Source organism: Thamnophis elegans, chromosome 16 (assembly GCF_009769535.1).
Source record: "Thamnophis elegans isolate rThaEle1 chromosome 16, rThaEle1.pri, whole genome shotgun sequence".
Taxonomy (NCBI): domain Eukaryota; kingdom Metazoa; phylum Chordata; class Lepidosauria; order Squamata; family Colubridae; genus Thamnophis; species Thamnophis elegans.
In genome coordinates, this window is record NC_045556.1 from 4,549,593 (window position 1) to 4,570,210 (window position 20,618).

At 45.9% G+C, this 20,618-nt stretch overlaps 2 protein-coding genes across 3 annotated transcripts in view; one reads left to right on the forward strand and one right to left on the reverse strand.

Annotated features, from left to right (window-relative positions):
* The window catches only part of ETFA (electron transfer flavoprotein subunit alpha), a 31,948-nt gene extending 29,761 nt beyond the window's left edge, over positions 1-2,187 (forward strand). Inside the window, exon 12 of the mRNA XM_032232485.1 lies at positions 1,927-2,187. Within this exon, the coding sequence (XP_032088376.1) occupies positions 1,927-1,962 (36 nt within the window). The 3' untranslated portion in view covers positions 1,963-2,187. The remainder of the gene's footprint in view (positions 1-1,926) is intronic.
* TMEM266 (transmembrane protein 266) overlaps positions 2,005-20,618 on the reverse strand; it is a 33,003-nt gene continuing 14,389 nt past the window's right edge. For both annotated transcript variants that reach the window (XM_032232484.1, XM_032232483.1), the window contains 4 exons: positions 20,246-20,361; positions 17,159-17,348; positions 4,811-4,873; positions 2,005-3,773 (listed from right to left, as the gene is read on the reverse strand). In XM_032232484.1, coding sequence (XP_032088375.1) covers positions 3,184-3,773; positions 4,811-4,873; positions 17,159-17,348; positions 20,246-20,361 — 959 coding nt within the window. In that variant the 3' untranslated portion in view covers positions 2,005-3,183. The remainder of the gene's footprint in view (positions 3,774-4,810; positions 4,874-17,158; positions 17,349-20,245; positions 20,362-20,618) is intronic.

A 20,618-nucleotide genomic window follows, 5' to 3' on the forward strand; every position in this document is an offset into this window, starting at 1 on the left:
GAGGAACTCAATAATCTATTGCCCCGTAGACTATTTTTCAAGAATATGAAGGTGTGTCTCGGTACCAGTGCCAAGTGGGGTGAGATTGCTATAAAACACGATGGTTGGACACTTGGAGAAGGTTTTTACCCAGTGTATCTGCCAACATTTAGGTGCTCCGTTGATCAGCAATAGCAATAGCAGCTAGACTTATATACGCTTCATAGGGCTTTCAGCCCTCTCTAAGCAGTTTACAGAGTCAGCATATCGCCCCCAACAACAATCCAGGTCCTCATTTTACCCACCTCGGAAGGATGGAAGGCTGAGTCAACCTTGAGCCAGTGAGATTTGAACAGCCGAACTGCAGTCAGCTGAAGTAGCCTGCAGTGCTGCATTTAACCACTGCGCCACCTCGGCTCAATATTAGGTGTTATATCACCTGTTGAAAGCAGGTAGCAGAATTTCGATTTTTAATGCGTGCCAGAGTGCCGACAGTAAAAAAATGACAGTAATCTTACCAGGTTTTCTTTTAAAGACCTGCTAGGAAGCAAGAAGCTACCTCTGTGTTCTTATATCAAGTTATTGTGGGATGCTTCCTGATGCCAGCCACAATGATGTGAAGGCCACTCCGTCCGATTCCATGCAACACACACACAAAAACGTTGCGGGAGCTTTGGATGTACCATTGTGGCTGCCATCTTGCTTTTCCCCCCCTTCCTCCCCCCCCCCCATGATGCCCCATGGACACGCTCGCAAGGCGGGAAGCCGTTCCAAACTCTGCCAGCAGTTAATGCTGTTCCTCGGTGATTGCCCTGCCAGCTTTGCAGTAAACACCAGCCTTTTAATAAGCTGGAGACAAAGCGACATTCGGAAGAAACACGATGTCGACAATTTCCTTAATAAATTTTGTACGACCGCATTATTTCCACTTAATGGAAATGCAGCCCTCTTCAATAATTGAGAGGCTATATTCATCAGATGGTGAGTTCAGCTGGGCTCTCTCCAAGCGTGGGCATTCTGACGGGTGTCTGGGAAGAGAAAGGTAATGGATATTTTACACAAGGTGTAATACCAGTAAGGAATATGCCCCACCTGTTCTCATCCTCTGACGCTCTTTGGATAACAACAAGGAATCACCTAAGCTAACCCGGGTGCTTGGCTTTGGAAATTCCACCATTAAGGGGCCGTTCCTTGGCACCAATTTTCACCAATAGTGGCTTTTTCCCCTCCAGTTGACTGCTTCCAAAAGTTAAAATCTTTTGTCTCTTAATAGCTTCCTGTGGTCCAAACAATGAACTCCAGAAACTGAAATATATCAGTGTGTTACTTGATTGGCAGTCCAGGTTTACACACTTTGTACGCGTGACCCGTCAAAACCGCATTCCACAAAAGTGCGGTCGACGAAAGCGCGTATGTGATGTCATCACAGTGCGACAAAAAAGATCGAAAAATTGAAATAAAAATTAAATTACAGCAAGCCGATTCACATAAAGGTAAGGGTTAGGGTTAGGGTTAGGTTAAGGGTTAGGGTTAGGTTTAGAGCGTTAGCGTTACGTTTAGCGTTAGGTTAAGGGTTAGCGTTAGGTTTTTCGTTAGGTTAAGGGTTAGGTTTAGGGTTAGGTTAAGGGTTAGGTTTAGGGTTAGGTTTGGGGGGGTTAGGGTAAGGTTTTCGCTTTATTTTTACATTTTTTGATCTTTTCCGTCGCGCTGTGATGACGTCACATACGCGCTTTCGTCGACCGCGATTTTGTCTACCGCGGTTTTGTGGTGGAACCCTTTGTACGTTTTGCCAGTATGATTTTTAAAAAAAAAGTGAATTCAGATATTTAGTTGCTTCCAGTATGGATAAATAAGCATCGCTTTTACATTGATTAAAGATTGGATAAATGTCTATTTGCCTATTGTTATTCGGCTGATGGTAAGCTTGTCATTTTCTGTTGCTTCCAGGTTGTTCCCGAATTGACGGCAATATTAAAAAAATGAAAGGTATTCCATGTTAGGGAAGGAATGAGTATTTCTTCCTACAGAGGGAAATTATTTTTAAGCCGTTTAAATTATGTTTTATCAAAACTAGAAATGTAAAAATTGCCAAAAAAAGAATGGCCGATGACGATCTTGCAAATACATCAATTTTTGCCTTTTCCATTTGGCTTCGTTACTTCCCGAACTCTTTTTCTAATTCTCTAATAAACATATACATCTGCCGTATTTTGTATTATATCAGGCTGTGGGAATTCCTTACATTATTCTAAAGTGTGGTCGTTAAAGAGTCAATGTTGACTTAATAACAGAGTTGGAAAATCAATTATAAATTAAAAGTTTCGTGTTTAAGATATTTTTCTTTTTTTAAAAAAAAACCTTTTAAGCAAAAGCTGCTATATGGTCAGCTCTTCCAGCTAGGGGTAATAAAAATCAAAACACTGATTTAGAATATTTTTTTTTAATAAAAAAAATATTTTAATTAAAATTGTATTTGCAAAATGCCCATTTTTGTTCTGTTTACCCCCAGAGGCAATAATAATAATTGTTTTTTTTTTCTCCAAAATATTTCTTCCCCCAAAGTTCATGCTAAAAATAAGAGAACACTTACTTTAAAATTCTTTTTAAAGTATTTAAAGATGTCTTTGAGCGGCATCATTCAAAGTACTTCTTGAAAAACAGGGCGGGGGGTGGGTTTTTTTTCCCCTCCCCAGGAAGATCAAAAATAACTGTCAATACAAATGGATTCATAATTGGTCACATTACAAAGGGGACGTCGTAAGAAATCGTCAGGAGGAACGAGGTGAGTCTTTATAGAAGATTGTCCAAAGTTCAGTAAAAAGGATAGGATTTGTGTTCGCTTGGCTTACAAAACAAATCCCCCACACCTTAAGAATCTATACATCTTTTGAGGTCATTGTTTGAACTGCGTTCACCTCCCTTCCCCCCCCCCAACTCTCCCTTGAGGGCGACCCCCCCACCCAAAAGACTCCAGGTGACAGAATTTGTCGATTTCTTATTTTTCGTGCTGGCTCTCGTAACTCATGCATTTTTGAAAAAAACAATTTCCAATCCACATGAAACACCCACCCCGGAATGGTTCCGGGGTCCCCCCCGTTTTAAAGCTTTAAGGATGTTGCCCCCACACCCCTGGCGAACCACCCAGCCGTCTGAACCGCGCGACTCAACCGAAGACTAGGAATCCGGGATGCTGCTGAACCTTGGCTATTGGGATTCCAATGACATGTACTTGTCGATCACCTGTGTCTTCTGCTGGAAGTGGATGACCGGCTTTTTCTGAAAGACTCCAAAGTTTTCTTGGTTCTTTTTGTTGTAAATATTGACGCGGCGCTCCAGTTCAGGGCTGGCGGTGGCCGACCCCGCTGGGCTTGGCAGTTTAAGGTTCACGGGGTCCAGACCCTTTTGGGTTAAGCAGGAGTCCTCCGATAAGGAGGACAACAGTTCCTGGACGACGGCGTTATGGACCCTGCGATGGGGCGAAGAGGAGCTGACCTGAGCGCCTTGGCCTGCCTGGCAGGGCCGCTTTAAGGGGCAGTACTCGGAGGACTCCTCCCGCGTCGTGCTGCAGTCCGTGGAAGAGCCAAAGGTCTGGCTGCTGTCGCTCTGCGTTCGGGTGACTGAGCTGTCCGTGGACCTGGAGGCGCTGCCTGATGCGGCGCTCGTGGAGATCCCGTTGCTCTCCATCATCTTCATCGGCATTTCCACCATGAAGAGGTCGGAGGAGACGTTGGGCTGGTGGACGTCGATGGCCGCTGTTGTGATGACGCAGAAGGCCCCTTCAGGCACACCGCTGTCTGTGTGGGAAGAGGTCAAAGGTTAGAGGACGCGAGAGCTTAAGAGTCAGAGGATGCCTTTCTCGCTATCAGAAGCCCTGAGCTTTGTCTGGAAAAGGGTTTGAAAGAGGCAAAACAGGGAAATACAGCTGGAGGATGAGCATCGTTTGAGGACAATTGAGGAGCCGAGTTGTTGGGGGTAAACCTATGACTACCATGCTGTATTTTAGGATTCTTGATGAACGTATCTTGTCTTTTTATGTGTCCTGAGAGCATCTGCACCAAAGACAAATTCCTTGTGTGTCCAATCACACTTGGCCAATTAAGAATTCTGTTCTGTTCTATTCTTCATTTTATTGTTCTATTCTCTCCGCCATTCCATTATTCTATTCTATTCTATTCTTCATTTTATTATTCTCTACTTTTTTCCATTCCATTATTCCTTCTATTATATTATATTCTTCATTTCATTATGCTCTTCTCCATTCCATTCTATTCAATCCCACCCCATTCCTTATTCTTAATTCTATTCTATTTTAATTCATATTCTATTCTATTCCATTTTCTCTATTCTAATTATATTCCTATTCCTAGTCCATTCCATTCTTTCCATATTTTATTCTATTTTAATTCATTCTCTATTCTATACTAATTCTATTCCATTCCATATTCTCTATTCTATTCCTATTCCATTCCATTCTATTCTTTCCATATTCTATTCTGTTTTATTTTAATTCATTCTTAATTCTATCCTATTCCATTCCATATTCTCTATTCTAATTCTATTCCTATTCCATTCTTTCCATATTCTATTCTATTTTAATTCATTCTCTATTCTAATTCTATTCTATTCTACTCCATTCCATATTCTCTATTCTATTCCTATTCCATTCTACTCTTTCCATATTCTATTCTGTTCCATACGGAGGAAGAAGTTTGACCTGGGACAGAAGGGCCGCCCTTCCTGGAATTCACGAGGGAGCTAAGAAGGGGCCGCTTATGGGGAAGGCCCTCTTCTTAAAGAAGGCGCCTCTTTAAGTCTCAAAATCCAAGCTTACCACTGCTGGGTTCGTTGTAGTATTGACTGATGTAGTTGTTCATGTCGTCTTTCACCACAGTCTCTGGAAAGGCAAAACGGGAATCATTGGGAAACACCCAACCATAGAGTGGGTCAAGATTTGCAAGATTAGGGTTCCCTAGTTCCAGAGTTCAGAAGCTTCTCAATCAGTATCCTATTTTATATTCAAAGTTTGTAAGAGGATGGGGGGGAAGATGTGTTTTCTGAAAGTGTATGAAGCTATTTTAAATACAAACACACAAACACACACAGAATGTTGTAAAATGCCTGTTATAAAAAAATGTTCACAGCTCATGTATCCAACTATAACACTGATGGACACTTGAGGGTCTCAAAAGCTCCTGCTACCTTTTGAGAGTGTCCAGAACTCTTTTTTTCACATGCTCAAGACAGATACACACTTAAGAAAACTCCCTTACTTAAAGCTTCCTTCAAAAGTGCAAGCAATTCACACGGTGTAAGTCTCCCATGTTTTTTCGTCGTACTTATTTCACTGTGTATTTTGGGGCCAGTAAAGGAGAAATCCATCCAAGGGTGGGATTCAAAGATTTTAGCAACCGGTTCTCTACCTGGTTGCTGGGTGGGCGTGGCCTACTCAGTCTCCTGCACCATGGCTGCGAGGGGTGTGTTTTCGCCTTCCCCAGGCTGCGGATGTTTTCTTCGAGCCTCCAGGAGGGCGAAAACTGCCTCCCCCTGCCCGTTTCCCCCCCCCCCAAGCCTCTGTGCAGGCTCTGCACTTACCTGGCATCCAAAATGGGCCGTGTGGAGACTCCAGGAAGGGGAGGAGCGGGCATGGCCAGCCAGTCCTTCAAACTACCAGTTCGGCAAACAAGATGTAAAATTAACATCCAGTTCACCCGAACCGGTCCAAAATGGCTGAATCCCAGCCCTGAATCCCTTCTTAGTTTGGAGTAAGGAATAAAGCTTAGTAAACTACTTACAAGGAGGGCCCCTATTAATTGATTAATTACATTTTTATGCCACCCGTCTCCCCAGCAAGGTGACCCTGGATGGCCTCGACTTCTGATAGACTGTCCCCTCTCACTCTTGCCAGATGACACAATAATGTAATTTGCTAAGAGGGGTAAATCCTTGATTTTTTTCCCCCTCCATGCTTTTATAAATGCCTCCTTCACAAAAGTTCTGGTAGGAGAGCAACCCATGCATACTGAAGACATAAATGCTAGCCGCTTGGCAGAACACAGGGGAGAGAAGATGAAGCAATGGCGCTCCAGATTTCGGTTTTAAAAAACCCCACATACACTCCAGTGGTGAAATTCAAATTTTTTTACTATCTGTTCTGTGGGCGTGCCAGGTGAAGGATACTGCAAAATCCCCTTTCAATTCCCACTCCAGGGGAAGGATACCGCAAAATCTCCATTCCCTTCCCACTCCAGGGGAAGGATACTGCAAAATCCCCTTTCAATTCCCACTCCAGGGGAAGGATACCGCAAAATCTCCATTTCCTCCCCACTCCAGGGGAAGAATACCGCAAAATCCCCATTCCCTTCCCACTCCAGGGGAAGGATACTGCAAAATCCCCATTCCCTTCCCACTCCAGGTGAAGGATACCGCAAAATCCCCATTCCCTTCCCACTCCAGGGGGAAGGATACTGCAAAATCCCCATTCCCTCCCCACTCCAGGGGGAAGGATACTGCAAAATCCCCATTCCCTCCCCACTCCAGGGAAAGGATACTGCAAAATCCCTATTCCCTCCCCACTCCAGGAAAAGGATACTGTAAAATCCCCATTCCCTTCCCACTCCAGGGGGAAGGATACTGTAAAATCTCCATTTCCTCCCCACTCCAGGGGAAGGATACTGCAAAATCTCCATTCCCTCCCCACTCCAGGGAAAGGATACTGCAAAATCCCTATTCCCTCCCCACTCCAGGAAAAGGATACTGTAAAATCTCCATTCCCTTCCCACTCCAGGGGAAGGATACTGTAAAATCTCCATTTCCTCCCCACTCCAGGGGAAGGATACTGCAAAATCCCTATTCCCTCCCCACTCCAGGAAAAGGATACTGTAAAATCTCCATTCCCTCCCCACTCCAGGGGAAGGATACCGCAAAATCCCCATTCCCTTCCCACTCCAGGGGAAGGATACTGTAAAATCTCCATTCCCTTCCCACTCCAGGGGAAGGATACTGTAAAATCCCCATTCCCTTCCCACTCCAGGGGAAGGATACTGCAAAATCTCCATTCCCTTCCCACTCCAGGGGAAGGATACTGTAAAATCTCCATTTCCTCCCCACTCCAGGGGAAGGATACTGCAAAATCTCCATTCCCTCCCCACTCCAGGGAAAGGATACTGCAAAATCCCTATTCCCTCCCCACTCCAGGAAAAGGATACTGCAAAATCCCCATTCCTTCCCCACTCCAGGTGAAGGATACTGCAAAATCTCCATTCCCTCCCCACTCCAGGGGAAGGATACTGCAAAATCCCCATTCCCTCCCCACTCCAGGAGAAGGATACTGCAAAATCTCCATTCCCTCTTCCCTCCAGGAGAAGGATACTGTAAAATCCCTATTCCCTCCCCACTCCAGGGGAAGGATACTGCAAAATCCCTATTCCCTCCCCACTCCAGGGGAAGGATACTGCAAAATCTCCATTCCCTCCCCACTCTGGGGCCAGCCAGAGTTGGCATTTGCCGGTTCTCCGAACTATTCAAAATTTCCGCTACCGGTTCTCTAGAACCTGCTGGATTTCACCCCTGATACACCCCTATTTTGATACCGGAGAAATGGAGAAAAAACACTAAAATGATCTGCAATGGAAATGGCAGAAGTCAATGAATGTCGTGGCCCCACGTGATTTGGGGGGGGGGAGAGAAAAGGGGGAGTTTAGATGTAGTAAAAAATAATTCTGTAAGAAGGCACATGTGGGCAGGAACACCCAGCTCGAAAAGGCAACTCGATCTGCTCACTTTATGGCGTGCCGAATTCCTTAAAAGCATCTCCTTTTCTTTTATGTTTAAGGGTGTTTTTTTTTTTAAATACCCATTTCAGGAGAGAGGGGAAAGTCAGCCCTTGCTGGATCCTTTCGGTGGGAATCTCTTTAGCCCCCCCCCCCACCTTTCCCCGGGTCTCTGTGGCTACAGCCCAGCCTCCTTCCCCACCCGTTGCAGCTTGTAGGCGTAAGAAACAGATGTTTTCTGGGTTACAAGTTTCCCCTCGCCAGCCTCAAACTGCCGAGTGCTTGGTACCTGAACGAACGGAGCTCTCGAGACGGCAATCTAACCTGACATTAAAAGGGAGGGCAGGGCTGCCCTGCTTGTTTTGCCGGCTTTTTAAAAGCTTTTTTGGCCTCTGCTGATCTTTAAATGCCTTCGGAGTCCGAGGGCGGCTTCTCCGCTAATGACTGAGTTTAAAAAGGAGGCCCAGTGCAGCTCAAGGCGAGCTCGTGGGTCAGGAGGACGCTGCGAGACTTGTCAGCTACATGATGCACCGGTTCCTACAAAAAAACCCCCACGGAGATGTGGCTGCATGCACCGCTGGTGACCCGTTGTGACAGGAGTGGCCAAGGAGGAGCCCTCGCTGGCGGTATCCCCATGCAAGGCCACGCTGCAGGTGCTATGGATCCAAAATGCTGGGAAAGTGAAGAAGGAAGGGCCATCTGCACACGCTTAGCTCCTCCGCCGTGATTCTGGCTCATGCAGCAGCCGACCAGATGTGTTTGGGGCTCTTAAAAAAGCCCTCCTCCCAGTGTCGTTCCTGAAACAGCTGGTATTTAAGGGATGCTGCCTGAAATTCGGAAGGCGGTACACACCCAACAGGTGTTCTTAACTGTTCTTAACGCACCCACCGTTCTCAACCTCGGCAGTTTGAAGATGGGTGGATTTCAACTCCCAGAATTCTGGGAGTTGAAGTCCACCCGTCTTAAAGTTCTCAAGGTTGAGAAACTGTGGCCTGCATCTTTTTTAGAACCACGATTTTCCCCATTACACCCAATGGCAGCAAATCCTACAGTTTAATCATCTCTAATGTCTTTCTCAAGTTCCACTCCTGGTGATTATGTAGACCAGGGAGTGTCAAACTCAAGACCTGTGGGCCAGAACCTGCCCCGCATGGCGCTTAGATCTGGCCCGCAGGGTGGCCCTGAAAACAGCGAAGGACCAGTCCGCAGTGCCTCTGCCAGAAAAAATGGATCTCGGGAGGACAATAGGCAGCATTATCAAACAAACGACGAGTACCGGGACAAAATCTTCACATCGTAATGTGTTGAGTACCAAATTAGATGAGTTTCAAAGCAGTTGAAGGTGCGGCTGTAATTGGCTAAAACAATTTCTGAAAATGAGCGTTGTCTTCCCTCGGTACAAGAAAAATGACCCAATTTCCAGTTTTTCTCACCCAAAGAACAACCTGGGCAATGAACACGTTAGGGCTGTTAGCTCTGGATCGGGCCCCTGTTCCTTAAGGACGTGTCACAGGTAAACAACTGTTCACTGCAATGAGAGGAATAAAACCAGGCCAGCTCCGTGTTCTCAGGTAAGATCGGTTTCAGCGAGTGTAAATAATTCAGGTTCAAATCATGTCTCCCATAAAGGATGAGCAACGTTCTGAGTACTTTATGTTCTGGCAGGAAAGTTATTTTCCTCTGATGCGGAGGAGTTTTAAACTGAAATATTCAGCCTCTCTCCCAAACTGCAGGTGACAGGTGTAATCTTTCCGCTATTGGACACGTAAAAACACTTCACAGGAGCTCAGAAAATGCTTCTAATGCTCCGTGAATGTCGGTCATTTGTTCAGATAGAAAGCGTTCCACCTTAGTGGTATTTTGCTTCCTCATCTGCTTTGCAAAAGATTCAGTTTAGGGCAAGGGGTTAAATTCAGCAGGTTCTGGAGACCGAGTAGTTTGGAGAACTGGCAAACACCACATCTGGCTAGTCCCAGAGTGGGATGGAAATTGATTTTATTATATTTATATGCTTGATTTGATTTTATTATATTTATATGCTGCCCCTTTCCCCCGAAGGGGACTCAAATTGAGACTTTGCAATATCCTTCCCCCAGGAGCGGGGAGGGAATGGGGATTTTGCAGTGGCCTTCCCCTGCCACGCCCACCAAGCCACCCCCAACAGAAATGGTAGTAAAAAAAAATTGAATTTCACCACTGGTTTAGGGGTTGAAAAGCATTTGTGTTTCCTGATTCCCATTTCCCCCCCCAAAAAAAAAGTTATAAACCAAATAAACCAAATAAATAAATAAACCAAATTATAATAAATAAACCAAATTATTCCCCCCCCCCCACACTCTTAGTTGGCTTTCACTTGGTAGGATTGAATTTGAAAGACAAGGAAGCCGTACAGAAAAGGCTTTTAAAGATAAACCCAAGTTTCTCAGCTATGTAAAACGTATGCTTTGGTTGCAGGTATCCGTGGGGGTCAGAAAAGTCAAGATGGCAGTGAAAAATTATGCAACTAGAGCCTTGTTCTTTTTTTTGATATCATTTTCTGCACATAGAGGTAAATAATATCTACACACCATTCAAAAGACACAATCGAAACACCAAAAAGGAAACAAAACCCAAAATATGCCCTCCCTAACAATCAATAGATAAGCAGGGATTAATACCAGACCAACAATCAAGCATTAAACAATATCCCAATCTGGGATAACTATCAAATCAAACAATCAAACTTCCAAACCACTCTATTCTATTCTATTCTATTCATTAAATTTATAGGCCGCCCAATCCCGAAGGACTCCGGGCGGCTTACAGGAAATAAAATTTTAAGAAAAAGGTTAAAAACAGACAAGAGAAAACAGATTAAAAGAAGCACATCATGCACCCAGTCTAATCGGGACTGGACCTCGGTCGAGAGGTCAACAGCCCCAGGCCTGCCGGAAAAGCCAGGTTTTGATAGCTTTTCGGAAGGCCATGAGAGTGGGTAGGGTCCGGATCTCTGGGGGTAGCTCGTTCCATAGGGTCGGAGCGGCTACAGAGAAGGCCCTCCCCCCCGAGGCGCCGCCAGCCGACATTGTCTAGCTGATGGCACCTGGAGAAGGCCCATCCTGTGCGATCTTATCAAGAACGCCACCAACATGACACAGGAGGCCACTAGTATATAGAAAGAGAGCAAACTCACTCCCTTCCAACACTGATGAAGTTACCTAGTTGGGTAGTGAAATGTCCCCAAGAAAACAAACAAACTCGAGAGAGTACTAAGGACCGCACAGCCGCCTACAGAATAACCACCTTGATATTTTCTGTATTACCACTTGGAAACTCTTTCCCAGCGATCAGGAGGAGCCACAAATCAAAATGTGGGATCAAACATCTGGTCTATTCTCATTAAAGCTTCGTCTAACTGGACCTCACAATAACATCAGAGGTGCAACATGCTGTATCTTTTTTCTTAGCGCAAGAAGGAAATCTCTCTTTTTTCCCTCTCCTAGCCTAACCCTGGCCACTTGCAATTAAAACTCTGCAAGGTGTTAAAAAAATAAGGTTTGTACTACTCGTTGGTTAGACAAACCTTCGGAATAAACTAGTTTACTGAATAAGAAGCTTGATTTTTTTAAAAATAAATCCGATTTTTATTACGACGACTTAGGGAATCCCTTCCTGCAACAGAAGATTAATGGAAATATGGGGCTAGGGCCCCTTAAGAAGATTTCCCCCCACGTGTGCATTAAATCAATTGATTACTTGTGTGAGTTCGGAGCAATTAAATATCTCTAATAATCAAAGGTTACCCTCCCCCTCAAAAAAAAAAAAAAAAGGATGATCCCAAGTGCTATTTTGAAATAATTCATTTCTTCTCTTGCTTCTTTCCCTAATATTTTTACATCTTCTGGGATCATTTATCCGGCATGTCAATTTAAAAACCCTCTCTTATCGTTGTGGCATTATCTGGACAAATCTTTTGATATGAAGGAGGAGGATTGATTTGTGATTAAGCCTGTTTAAAAAAAGATCCATTGGCTTCCTGGGGAAACAACTGTCCGTCCCCCCCCCCCCCCTTCGTCTTAAACTTTATCCATATAGATTTTGCGTTTGGGGAACAAAGAAGGGTCCCTTGGATGAAAAACAGCATTAATGTCATTATTGCCTCCCAGGTTGGCTTCCTTATTGGGATTTCATTTAATAAACTAACTCTCCATGTCTCTGGGGGACGAGCGAATAATCACCCACTCCGAAGTCCTTAAGACTCGTAATTGTTTTTAATGGACGGCTAGACAAGGGCTCCCGCCTGCAGGAATTAAGAAGGGGAAAAAAGAGAAAAAGAGTTCTGTGCATCTCGAACAATTAGGGGGGGGGGCGCACATGCCTCTTGTCCCCCTCCTTTCCCTTTCTAGAAGAAGAAATGGGGGGGGGGGAGGAAGCCGTTTTGAAATATTAAGCACCATTTCAAGACCATTCTCTTTGCAAAGATTTCCCACCCACCCCCAAAAAAAAACCCCACCACCACCCTCTGACTTTAAGTTAAGAGCACATTTCTGCAAAGTCTTTAAAAAGGGCTGAAAAAAAGAAGAGAAGGTTTTAGAAGTGATTGGAAGAGATGAAAGGCTCATAAAGGAAATTTTAAGAGGTTCGGGAGCCATTAGTACTCCATAAAGGCAAAAAGCTTTTTCCCTAAGATTTAAAGCCGGTTTTTTTACAGCAGCCAAGCTAACGGTTGCCATATTGAATCTGTTAGTCTGGTTGCAGGCAGGCGGGCAGAGGGTCGAGACACTGACGGGGGCCTCCTTTGAGCCTTCATCCAGGTAGTCCTCGACCTATGACCACAATGGAGCCCGACGCTAAGCGAGACATTTGTGCAGTGGAGTTTGCCCTGTCTTACATCCTTCCTTGGCACAGTTGCTAAGTTAATTCAGTGGCACCACTGTCAAGCGAAAGGGGATCATATAACTCCGGGACACTGCAACTGTCAAAGGTACCAGTCAGTTTCCAAGCGTCTGAATTTTGATCACGTGATATGGGGATGTGGCAATCGTCGTAAAAAGTGTAAAAAAATGGTCCTTAGTCACTTTTTTTCAGTGTGATGGTAACTTTGAATGGTCACTATGATTGGATAACCCTTTGTCTGAAGTGGTGTAGGGTTTCCTGCCTAAGCAGGGGGTTGGACTAGAAGACCTCCAAGGTCCCTTCCAACTGTTATTCTATTCTATTCTATTCTAAAATATAAAACTATTCTAAAATATAAAGAAGAAGTAGAGGAAAGAATAGAGGAGATAAATCAACTAAACACCTGGAAATGATCCTGCTTGCAATATATGGAGGGACTTGCTTATCCAATTTATTCATTACATTTATACGCTGCCCATCTCACTTATTCAATAACTGTGGGCGTCTTATCATAACATCCTAAAAAGAGGAATAAAAACATTAAAATTGACAAAAACGGGGGAAACTAGGCACCAATATATGATTGGGATGGAAGGCGGATCTTCTTCTTAGTCATTCTTAAGAGTTAACAAAAGGATAAAATATATAAATATAATTCCTAAATGTTAATTAGCTTGGCAACCTTAATGAATCATGGATCATTAACCACCTAGATTGGTGTTTCTCAACCATAAGTCGATGTTTCTCAACCATAGGTACTTAAAAGATATGTGGACTTCAACTCCCAGAATTCCCCAGCCTGCTGGCTGGGGAATTCTGGGAGTTGAAATCCACACATCTTTTAAGTTCCTATGGTTGAGAAACATTGACCTACATCATTTAAAATACAACTGGCAGACTGGAAACAAAAGAAAACCCCCTTTTTAAAAAATGCCTAAGGTTCATCTGCCTTTTCTCCAGAAAAATGAGACCAGAGAAAACCAGACTATTATCAGAAACTGATGCCATATTTTTTTTTTAATACAAGGATTTTAAAACCGATACGCTCCTACCACCTGCCAGAACATCATTTCCTGCGTTTCATAGCTCTTTAGGGGGAAATGTTCTAAGGGTTTGCAGGATGCTCAGCGCCTGTGGGAGCTCTCAAATGTGGCTCCCAAGAGGCCTCGATGCGCATGACACGGGGGGGGAGGCAGCCAAACCCGCGCCGATTCTCGGTGGAGCTTTAACTCGCCAGCCTCGCCGTAAAAAATGCCGCGGCACAGGGGATAAAGGGAAAGGGGGGGGCTGAAGATCAGCAACGTCTAATCTTTCTCGGGTAGGTTTGCAACTCTTCACGGTTCAAATAGCTCAACGGTGAATGTTCGCATTGTTCTTTACGAGTCGGGGAAATAGAAGTGACATCGGGGTGGGTGGGTGGCTAGGGAGTATCCCCTTTCTCCGGAATTAGGTAGGGCTCGCTCACTAAAAGCCCATTGTTTGAACCTGGACGGAAAGATCTTCAGGTGAGAAGATTTCGGAAGGACTCAGAACAGTGGTGGTTTCTGGATCCTGTCGCAACTGGTACCATGCAACGAGGCCGGCTGCCAGCCACGTGAACGCCAGTGGTGGGTTGCAGGCGGTACACCCCGGTACGGGCGTAACGGAGCCTGCCCGGAGTCCCGGATACTGTTCCGCCTGCCCGAGCTCCTTACCGGTCTTTTAAGTCTTCGGCGCCTCTGTGTACAGCGCAGATAGTGCCTGCGCGACACTCCGCAGAGCAGCTGGAGCACCGCGGAGGCGCTAAGACGCATGTGTGCACTGCGCGCATGTGCATGCACGCTGCACACATCCATGTGGACGCCGCCAGGCCTGTTCCAACCGTACCGGTCAGAACAGAATCTGGAACCCATCATTGCTGCATGCACGCATGTGTACCCACCACCCATGACGTGGCGCAGTGGTTAAATGCAGCACTGCAGGCTACTTCAGCTGACTGCTATCTGCAGTTCGGCTGTTCAAATCTCACCGGCTCAGGGTTGACTCAGCCTTCCATCCTTCCGAGGTGGGTGAAATGAGGACCCAGATTGTTGGGGGCGATATGCTGACTCTGTAAACCGCTTAGAGAGGGCTGAAAGCCCTATGAAGCGGTATATAAGTCTAACTGCTATTGCTATTGCTATTGCAGCTGCTTGGCGGAATGCCATGCAGGCTCCGTGCACATCGACAAATACCCCGATCGGCCCAAACAGCGGTAAGGAGAGCGGGCCCTCCGGAGCCCCGTACCGAATCATCCAAGAAATAACCTATTTTATCTCTCTGCTCGTCAGCACTTACTACTATCGACCCACAGCCATGACATATGACCATAGGCCCGGGCTTCAAAAGTTCCCGCAAGGGGTTCGCTGCCTGGTTGCTGGGTGGGCGTGGCCATGGTGGGCGTGGCCTAGCCAGCTTTCTGCACCACGGCGGGGTGGGTGGGGTTTGCCCTCCCCAGGCTCCGGAGGCTTTCCTCCTCTTGGTTCATATTTATGATGGTTGTAACGTCCTGGGAGAGGGGGGGGGTGTTTCACGTGATCATCTCATGTGACCTTCGGCCGAGCAAAGTCGATGGGGAAGGCAGATTCGCTTAACGACCACGTTACTAACTTCACCAACGCAATGATTCACTTGGTGGCAAGGAAAGTCACTAAACGGGGCAAAACTCACTTCATAAATGTTTCCCTCAGCCACATAAACTTGTGTTTACGTTGCTCAATTGTGATTGTAATGCAAGGGCTTTGGGCCAGCTAGAACCGTGAGGGCAAACCTATGGCTCATGTGCCAGAGGTGGCGCACAGAGCATTCTCGATGGGTGCCCAAGCCATCGCCAGCTGCTCTTCCTCATCTTCCCTTGCTGGGAGCCCCAAAACCCGAAGACCAGAAGGTCTTTGGATTCCCAGCACGTGCAAAGACCATCTGCCTGGCGCACGTGAAGGAAACCTGAAGGCCATGTAGCCAGCATGCGCTTAAGCACCAGCCAGCTGGTCTCCCAGCTTCCGGGAACCTGATGCGCGCCACACTTCCCGGTTTCAGTGCCAAAAGGATTCGCCATCCCTGAGCTAGAAGGAAAGGCAAAATTCTCATTTTTCTGCACGCTGCCAGGCCGCAACCTAACTTCCTTTCTCTCAAACACAAAGCCCCTTCTGAACAAAATCCTAATTGATTTTAGTCCATCTTCCTTTCCAAGCAGGCAATTGTGAATTGTAAGGATGTTTAAGTACCACGTTCAGGAACGATTTATTTGCCTGTCGGAAGCGTCATGTTTTATGTATGAGCCAGCCGAAGCGCTCTGTGCCTGTAGCTACCTAGAAACACACCCTAGGAAGCATCCAAGTTTAAGACGGGCCTTGCCAAGCCCAGGGACTTCAACCCTACTTAAGAGGTCTGCGCTATTCTCTTCCCCTCCTAATGTAACCCTCAAGGAACGCATGCATAAATGATAAAGTTATGTTCATGTACTCAGAGGCGAAAGAAGAAGTAGATGAATGGAACTGGGATGCAACACCCACTTTGGAAAGCTACCCGTCAACATAACAAGAGCCGAGGTGGCGCAGTGGTTAGGGTGCAGTACTGCAGGCCACTTTAGCTGACTGTGATCTGCAGTTCAGCGGTTCAAATCTCACCGGCTCAAGGTCGACTCAGCCTTCCATCCTTCCGAGGTGGGTGAAATGAGGACCCAGACTGTGGGGGCGATATGCTGACTCTGTAAACCGCTTAGAGAGGGCTGAAAGCCCTATGAAGCGGTATATAAGTCGAACTGCTATTGCTATTGCTATTGCTATCTATCTATCTATCTATCATCTATCTATCTATCTATCTATCTATCTATCTATCTATCTATCTATCTATCTATCTATCTATCTATCTATCCATCCATCCATCCATCCATCCATCCATCCATCCATCTATATATATATCTTATCTATCTATCTATCTATCTATCTATCTATCTATCTATCTATCTATCTATCTATCTATCTATCTATCTATCTATCTATCTATCTATCTATCTATCTATCTATCTAGAGCCGAGGAGGCGCAGTGGTTAGGGTGCAGTACTGCAGATCACTTCAGCTGACTGTTATCTGCAGTTCGGTGGTTCAAATCTCACCGGCTCAGGGTTGACTCAGCCTTCCATCCTTCCGAGGTGGGTGAAATGAGGACCCAGACTGTGGGGGCGATATGCTGACTCTGTAAACCGCTTAGAGGGCTGAAAGCCCTATGAAGCGGTATATAAGTCAAACTGCTATTGCTATTAACAGTGTCCTACTAAATTTGGAATCCAAGATTCCTACCTGGGATGAAAACTACTAAGGGCGCAAGCCCACTTCTTAAAAAATGCAGCTCCTGCGTCTTGTCCTGGTCCTAAGATCCTCTCTGTCGCTTCTTTCTACAACCGGAGGAAATCTACACACATCAGATACTACTTAACAAGAACACCCCAGCTTAAACGTTCTCCACTAAGGGGGGGGGAGTGGGAAGGAAGACGTAACAAGGGACTCTCGGCCGCTTACCCCGAGCCGGACGCAACTCCGTGATGTTCTCGGTGGTTTCGTCATCAGAATCGCCTCCGGTGGCCACCACTTTGTATCGGTTGCCTGTCTGTTTCTTCAGCATGTGAGGCACCTGCAAAGCTGCCTCCCTCTCAGCTGCCAGGTCCAGGTCTTGCTGGGCCAGATGTGCCCGCAGCTGTCGGATTTCGAACTGAAGCCAGAGAGAGAGAGAGGAGAGAAAGAGAGGAGAGACAAAGGAGAGAGATAGAGTCAGAAAGAAAGAGAGAAGAGAAAGAGAGAGGAGAGAGAGAGAGGAGAGAAAGAGAGAGAGAAAGGAGAGAAGGAGAGAGAGAGGAGAGAGAGAGAGGAGAGAGAGAGAAAGGAGAGAGAGAGGGGGGGAGGAGAGAAAGAGAGGAGAGAAGAGAGAGAAAGAGAGCAGAGAAAGAGAGAGAGAGAGAGAGAGAGAGAGAGAGAGAGAAAGATGATTTAATTTGCTGTGAATTCTGCTCATTCACATCCAGCAAAGTCTTTTAAGGGAGGATTTACAGTCACAGACCTTATCTGGCTTGGAGAGCTGCCAGGCCGATCTCTGCAGAACTTGGCAAGGAGTCTCGGAGAGTCCCGAACCAATGAAGCGAACTAATGGTCTCCTGCAAACTCCACTCCCCTTTCGCTCCGCTTTTATTTCCTCTGGGAGGGACCATTAATCGTCCCCCTGTGGCTTTACTCCCAAGTCGACCCCTGTTCTTTAGCTGTTCCCTTCGTCTGGCCACTCTGCGCATGCGCACACTGGGAACAGGCTCCAGCTGTTCTTCTGCCTCACTGATGTCTGACTCTGAAGGCAACTGGTAACTGTCAGATGGCCCTGGCCCCCTCTCTGCTTCCGACACAGAGCCCTCATCAGAGCCTTCTCCAGACTCCAGGACTGGCCCAGGTTCCTCTCCAACCTCCTCACTCTCCGAATCTACTGCCAGCTCCACTGGCGGGCCACAACAGGTTGTGAAAACTGGCATGAATGCAGCAATATTATGCTTGCTCCAAAAACTGGTCACACTTTCTCTAGCTATAAATACATATACAATTATACATCTAAATTTCCTGCTACTTCTAGACTAGCCATGGCAATATGTACTTGTAATAGATAGCTGCGGTTTCCAACTTATAGCAGTTTTGCTGCTACTGTGGTTGGTTGGGGGTTTTTTTTTTAGCCTCAAGGTCAAACAAGCCTCAATATCAGAAGCCACTGCTGGTTCTTTTGAGGTAGTTAAAGAGTTTCATTCAGCCAAATTTGACTGCAAGGGGAACCATTTCTTGGGCGAATTTCGGGGGGCCCAAAAACCATCCGGGCTCCAAAAATCAGGCATTATATTGATGGACAAGTAGCAGAGCCGGACGGCCGTTAGGATATAAGAAACTGCTATCTGACCTCTAGAACAAAGGCAGGTTCCCTAAGTCTCAACATTTCTTTCAGCAAAAATCAGTCGAGGTAGAAAGTGGGATATGTGATCCCCTGAGAGATCCATTATGTGGTGTTTTGCCTTTCCTGGGAAAATGATCCCATGACATTTAATAAGCGGAGGTGTATCCATGGCTAGGAATATGAAATAAGTGAAAGGAAGCAGTGGATATGAAACAGTACCCTGCTTTTCTAAATTCAACGTTTTGGTACGATCAACTAGAAATGCAATTTTGGGAGGCATGAAAAAAAAAACCATGAGAGTTCGAAAGACAACAAGCAGAATAAAAATGCTGTATTTACATCAGAGGATGGCCCTCAATTTATAATAGTTCCCCCAAAGCACCCAGAAACAGCCTAATACTGTCCAAAATAACTTGCCAGTGAAGAAAAGGGGAGAAAATGTGTTCAGGTGGTGGGGAAAAAAATAATTTAAATCTATCAGATAAACCCTTTCATCCAGGAAGGCTTAATGTTCAGACAAGTTGGGCTCTTTCAGAGGATGCAAGACGACCCCACCCCACAATTCGCAAGTAATTATTTAGAGAGGAAAAGTCAAATTAGCATCCAGAATTGCATTAGTAGCCAGATTGACCTAGGAAAATGAAATGAGTGCCTTTGCTGCCACCCTGTGGCCAAAAGGCATAAGCGCAGCCTGGCAGTCGAGCATGGAGCACTGGCTAACGTAGAAATGTGCAGAGTAAAAGGTCAGGATCCACGGTTTCTTTAAATTTAAGGAATTCTACGTATCCTCCATTAATGATCCAGTTTAGGACTACCGCAGTCAGGAAGAAAGACTGAAATGAGCCGAGGTGGCGCAGTGGTTAGGGTACAATACTGCAGGCCACTTCAGCTGACTGTTATCTGCAGTTCAGCGGTTCTAATCTCACCGGCTCAAGGTTGACTCAGCCTTCCATCCTTCCGAGGTGGGTGAAATGAGGACCCGGATTGTTGTTGGGGGCAATATGCTGACTCTGTAAACCGCTTAGAGAGGGCTGAAAGCCCTATGAAGCGGTATATAAGTCTAACTGCTACTACTACTGAAAGACTTTGTGTAGCTCTAAACACCGCTAGGCGGTGCCTGATGGGACCAACCCAATTTCTGTCCTTTTTATTATAGGTCAGGGTGGCTCAGTGGCTAAGGTGCTGAGCTTGTCGATCAGAAAGGTCGGTGGTTCGAATCCCTAGCGCCGCGTAATGGAGTGAGCTCCCGTGACTTGTCCCAGCTTCTGCCAACCTAGCAGTTTGAAAGCATGTAAAAAATGCAAGTAGAAAAATAGGAGCCACCTTTGGTGGGAAGGGAACAGCATTCCGTGCGCCTTCGGCGTTGAGTCATGCCGGCCACATGAACACGGAGATGACTTCGGACAGCGCTGGCTCTTCGGCTTTGAAACGGAGATGAGCACCGCCCTCTAGAGTCAGGAACGACTAGCACATACCTTTTTAGTAATGTTTATCCGTCCTTGTCAAACTGATTTTCTTTTTTACACTCTGAACTCACAGTGATCCGACTGGATATAATTATTTCATGGAGTTTGGTTTATCAACGGAAACAAGCATGCCTCCCTGCCTGATTGGTTTTAAGCCGAACCAAAATTCAAGAAAGAAAACCTTTGGATGCTGGCATGACAATAGGATTGTGTGTGACTTACCCCCTGTTCTTGGCAGATGTGGGTCAGTCTTTCCAGCTGCTCGTCCTGAATAACCTTGGCTTTTTCGTACTGCTGAATCACCATCTCCATTTCCACTTTAACCGGCAGGACGTAGGCTACGAATCACAACCGTACAAATAGTATATTTCACACCAGGTGGAAGGCTGTTCTGCACTACTCATCAGCTACCACAATGGCTACTGAAAACGGAAGGGGTTACGATGCGCCCCTTGACAAGTTAGATTATTTAAAGAACTGGGGTGCAATTAGAAGGGGGGGATAATCCCGAACAACCAACTTTAAGATAAGATTCTCTCCGCTTGTGAAAATCACCTATTCTCAGATCTTCTCAAATCTGCTTTAGAGGTTTTAA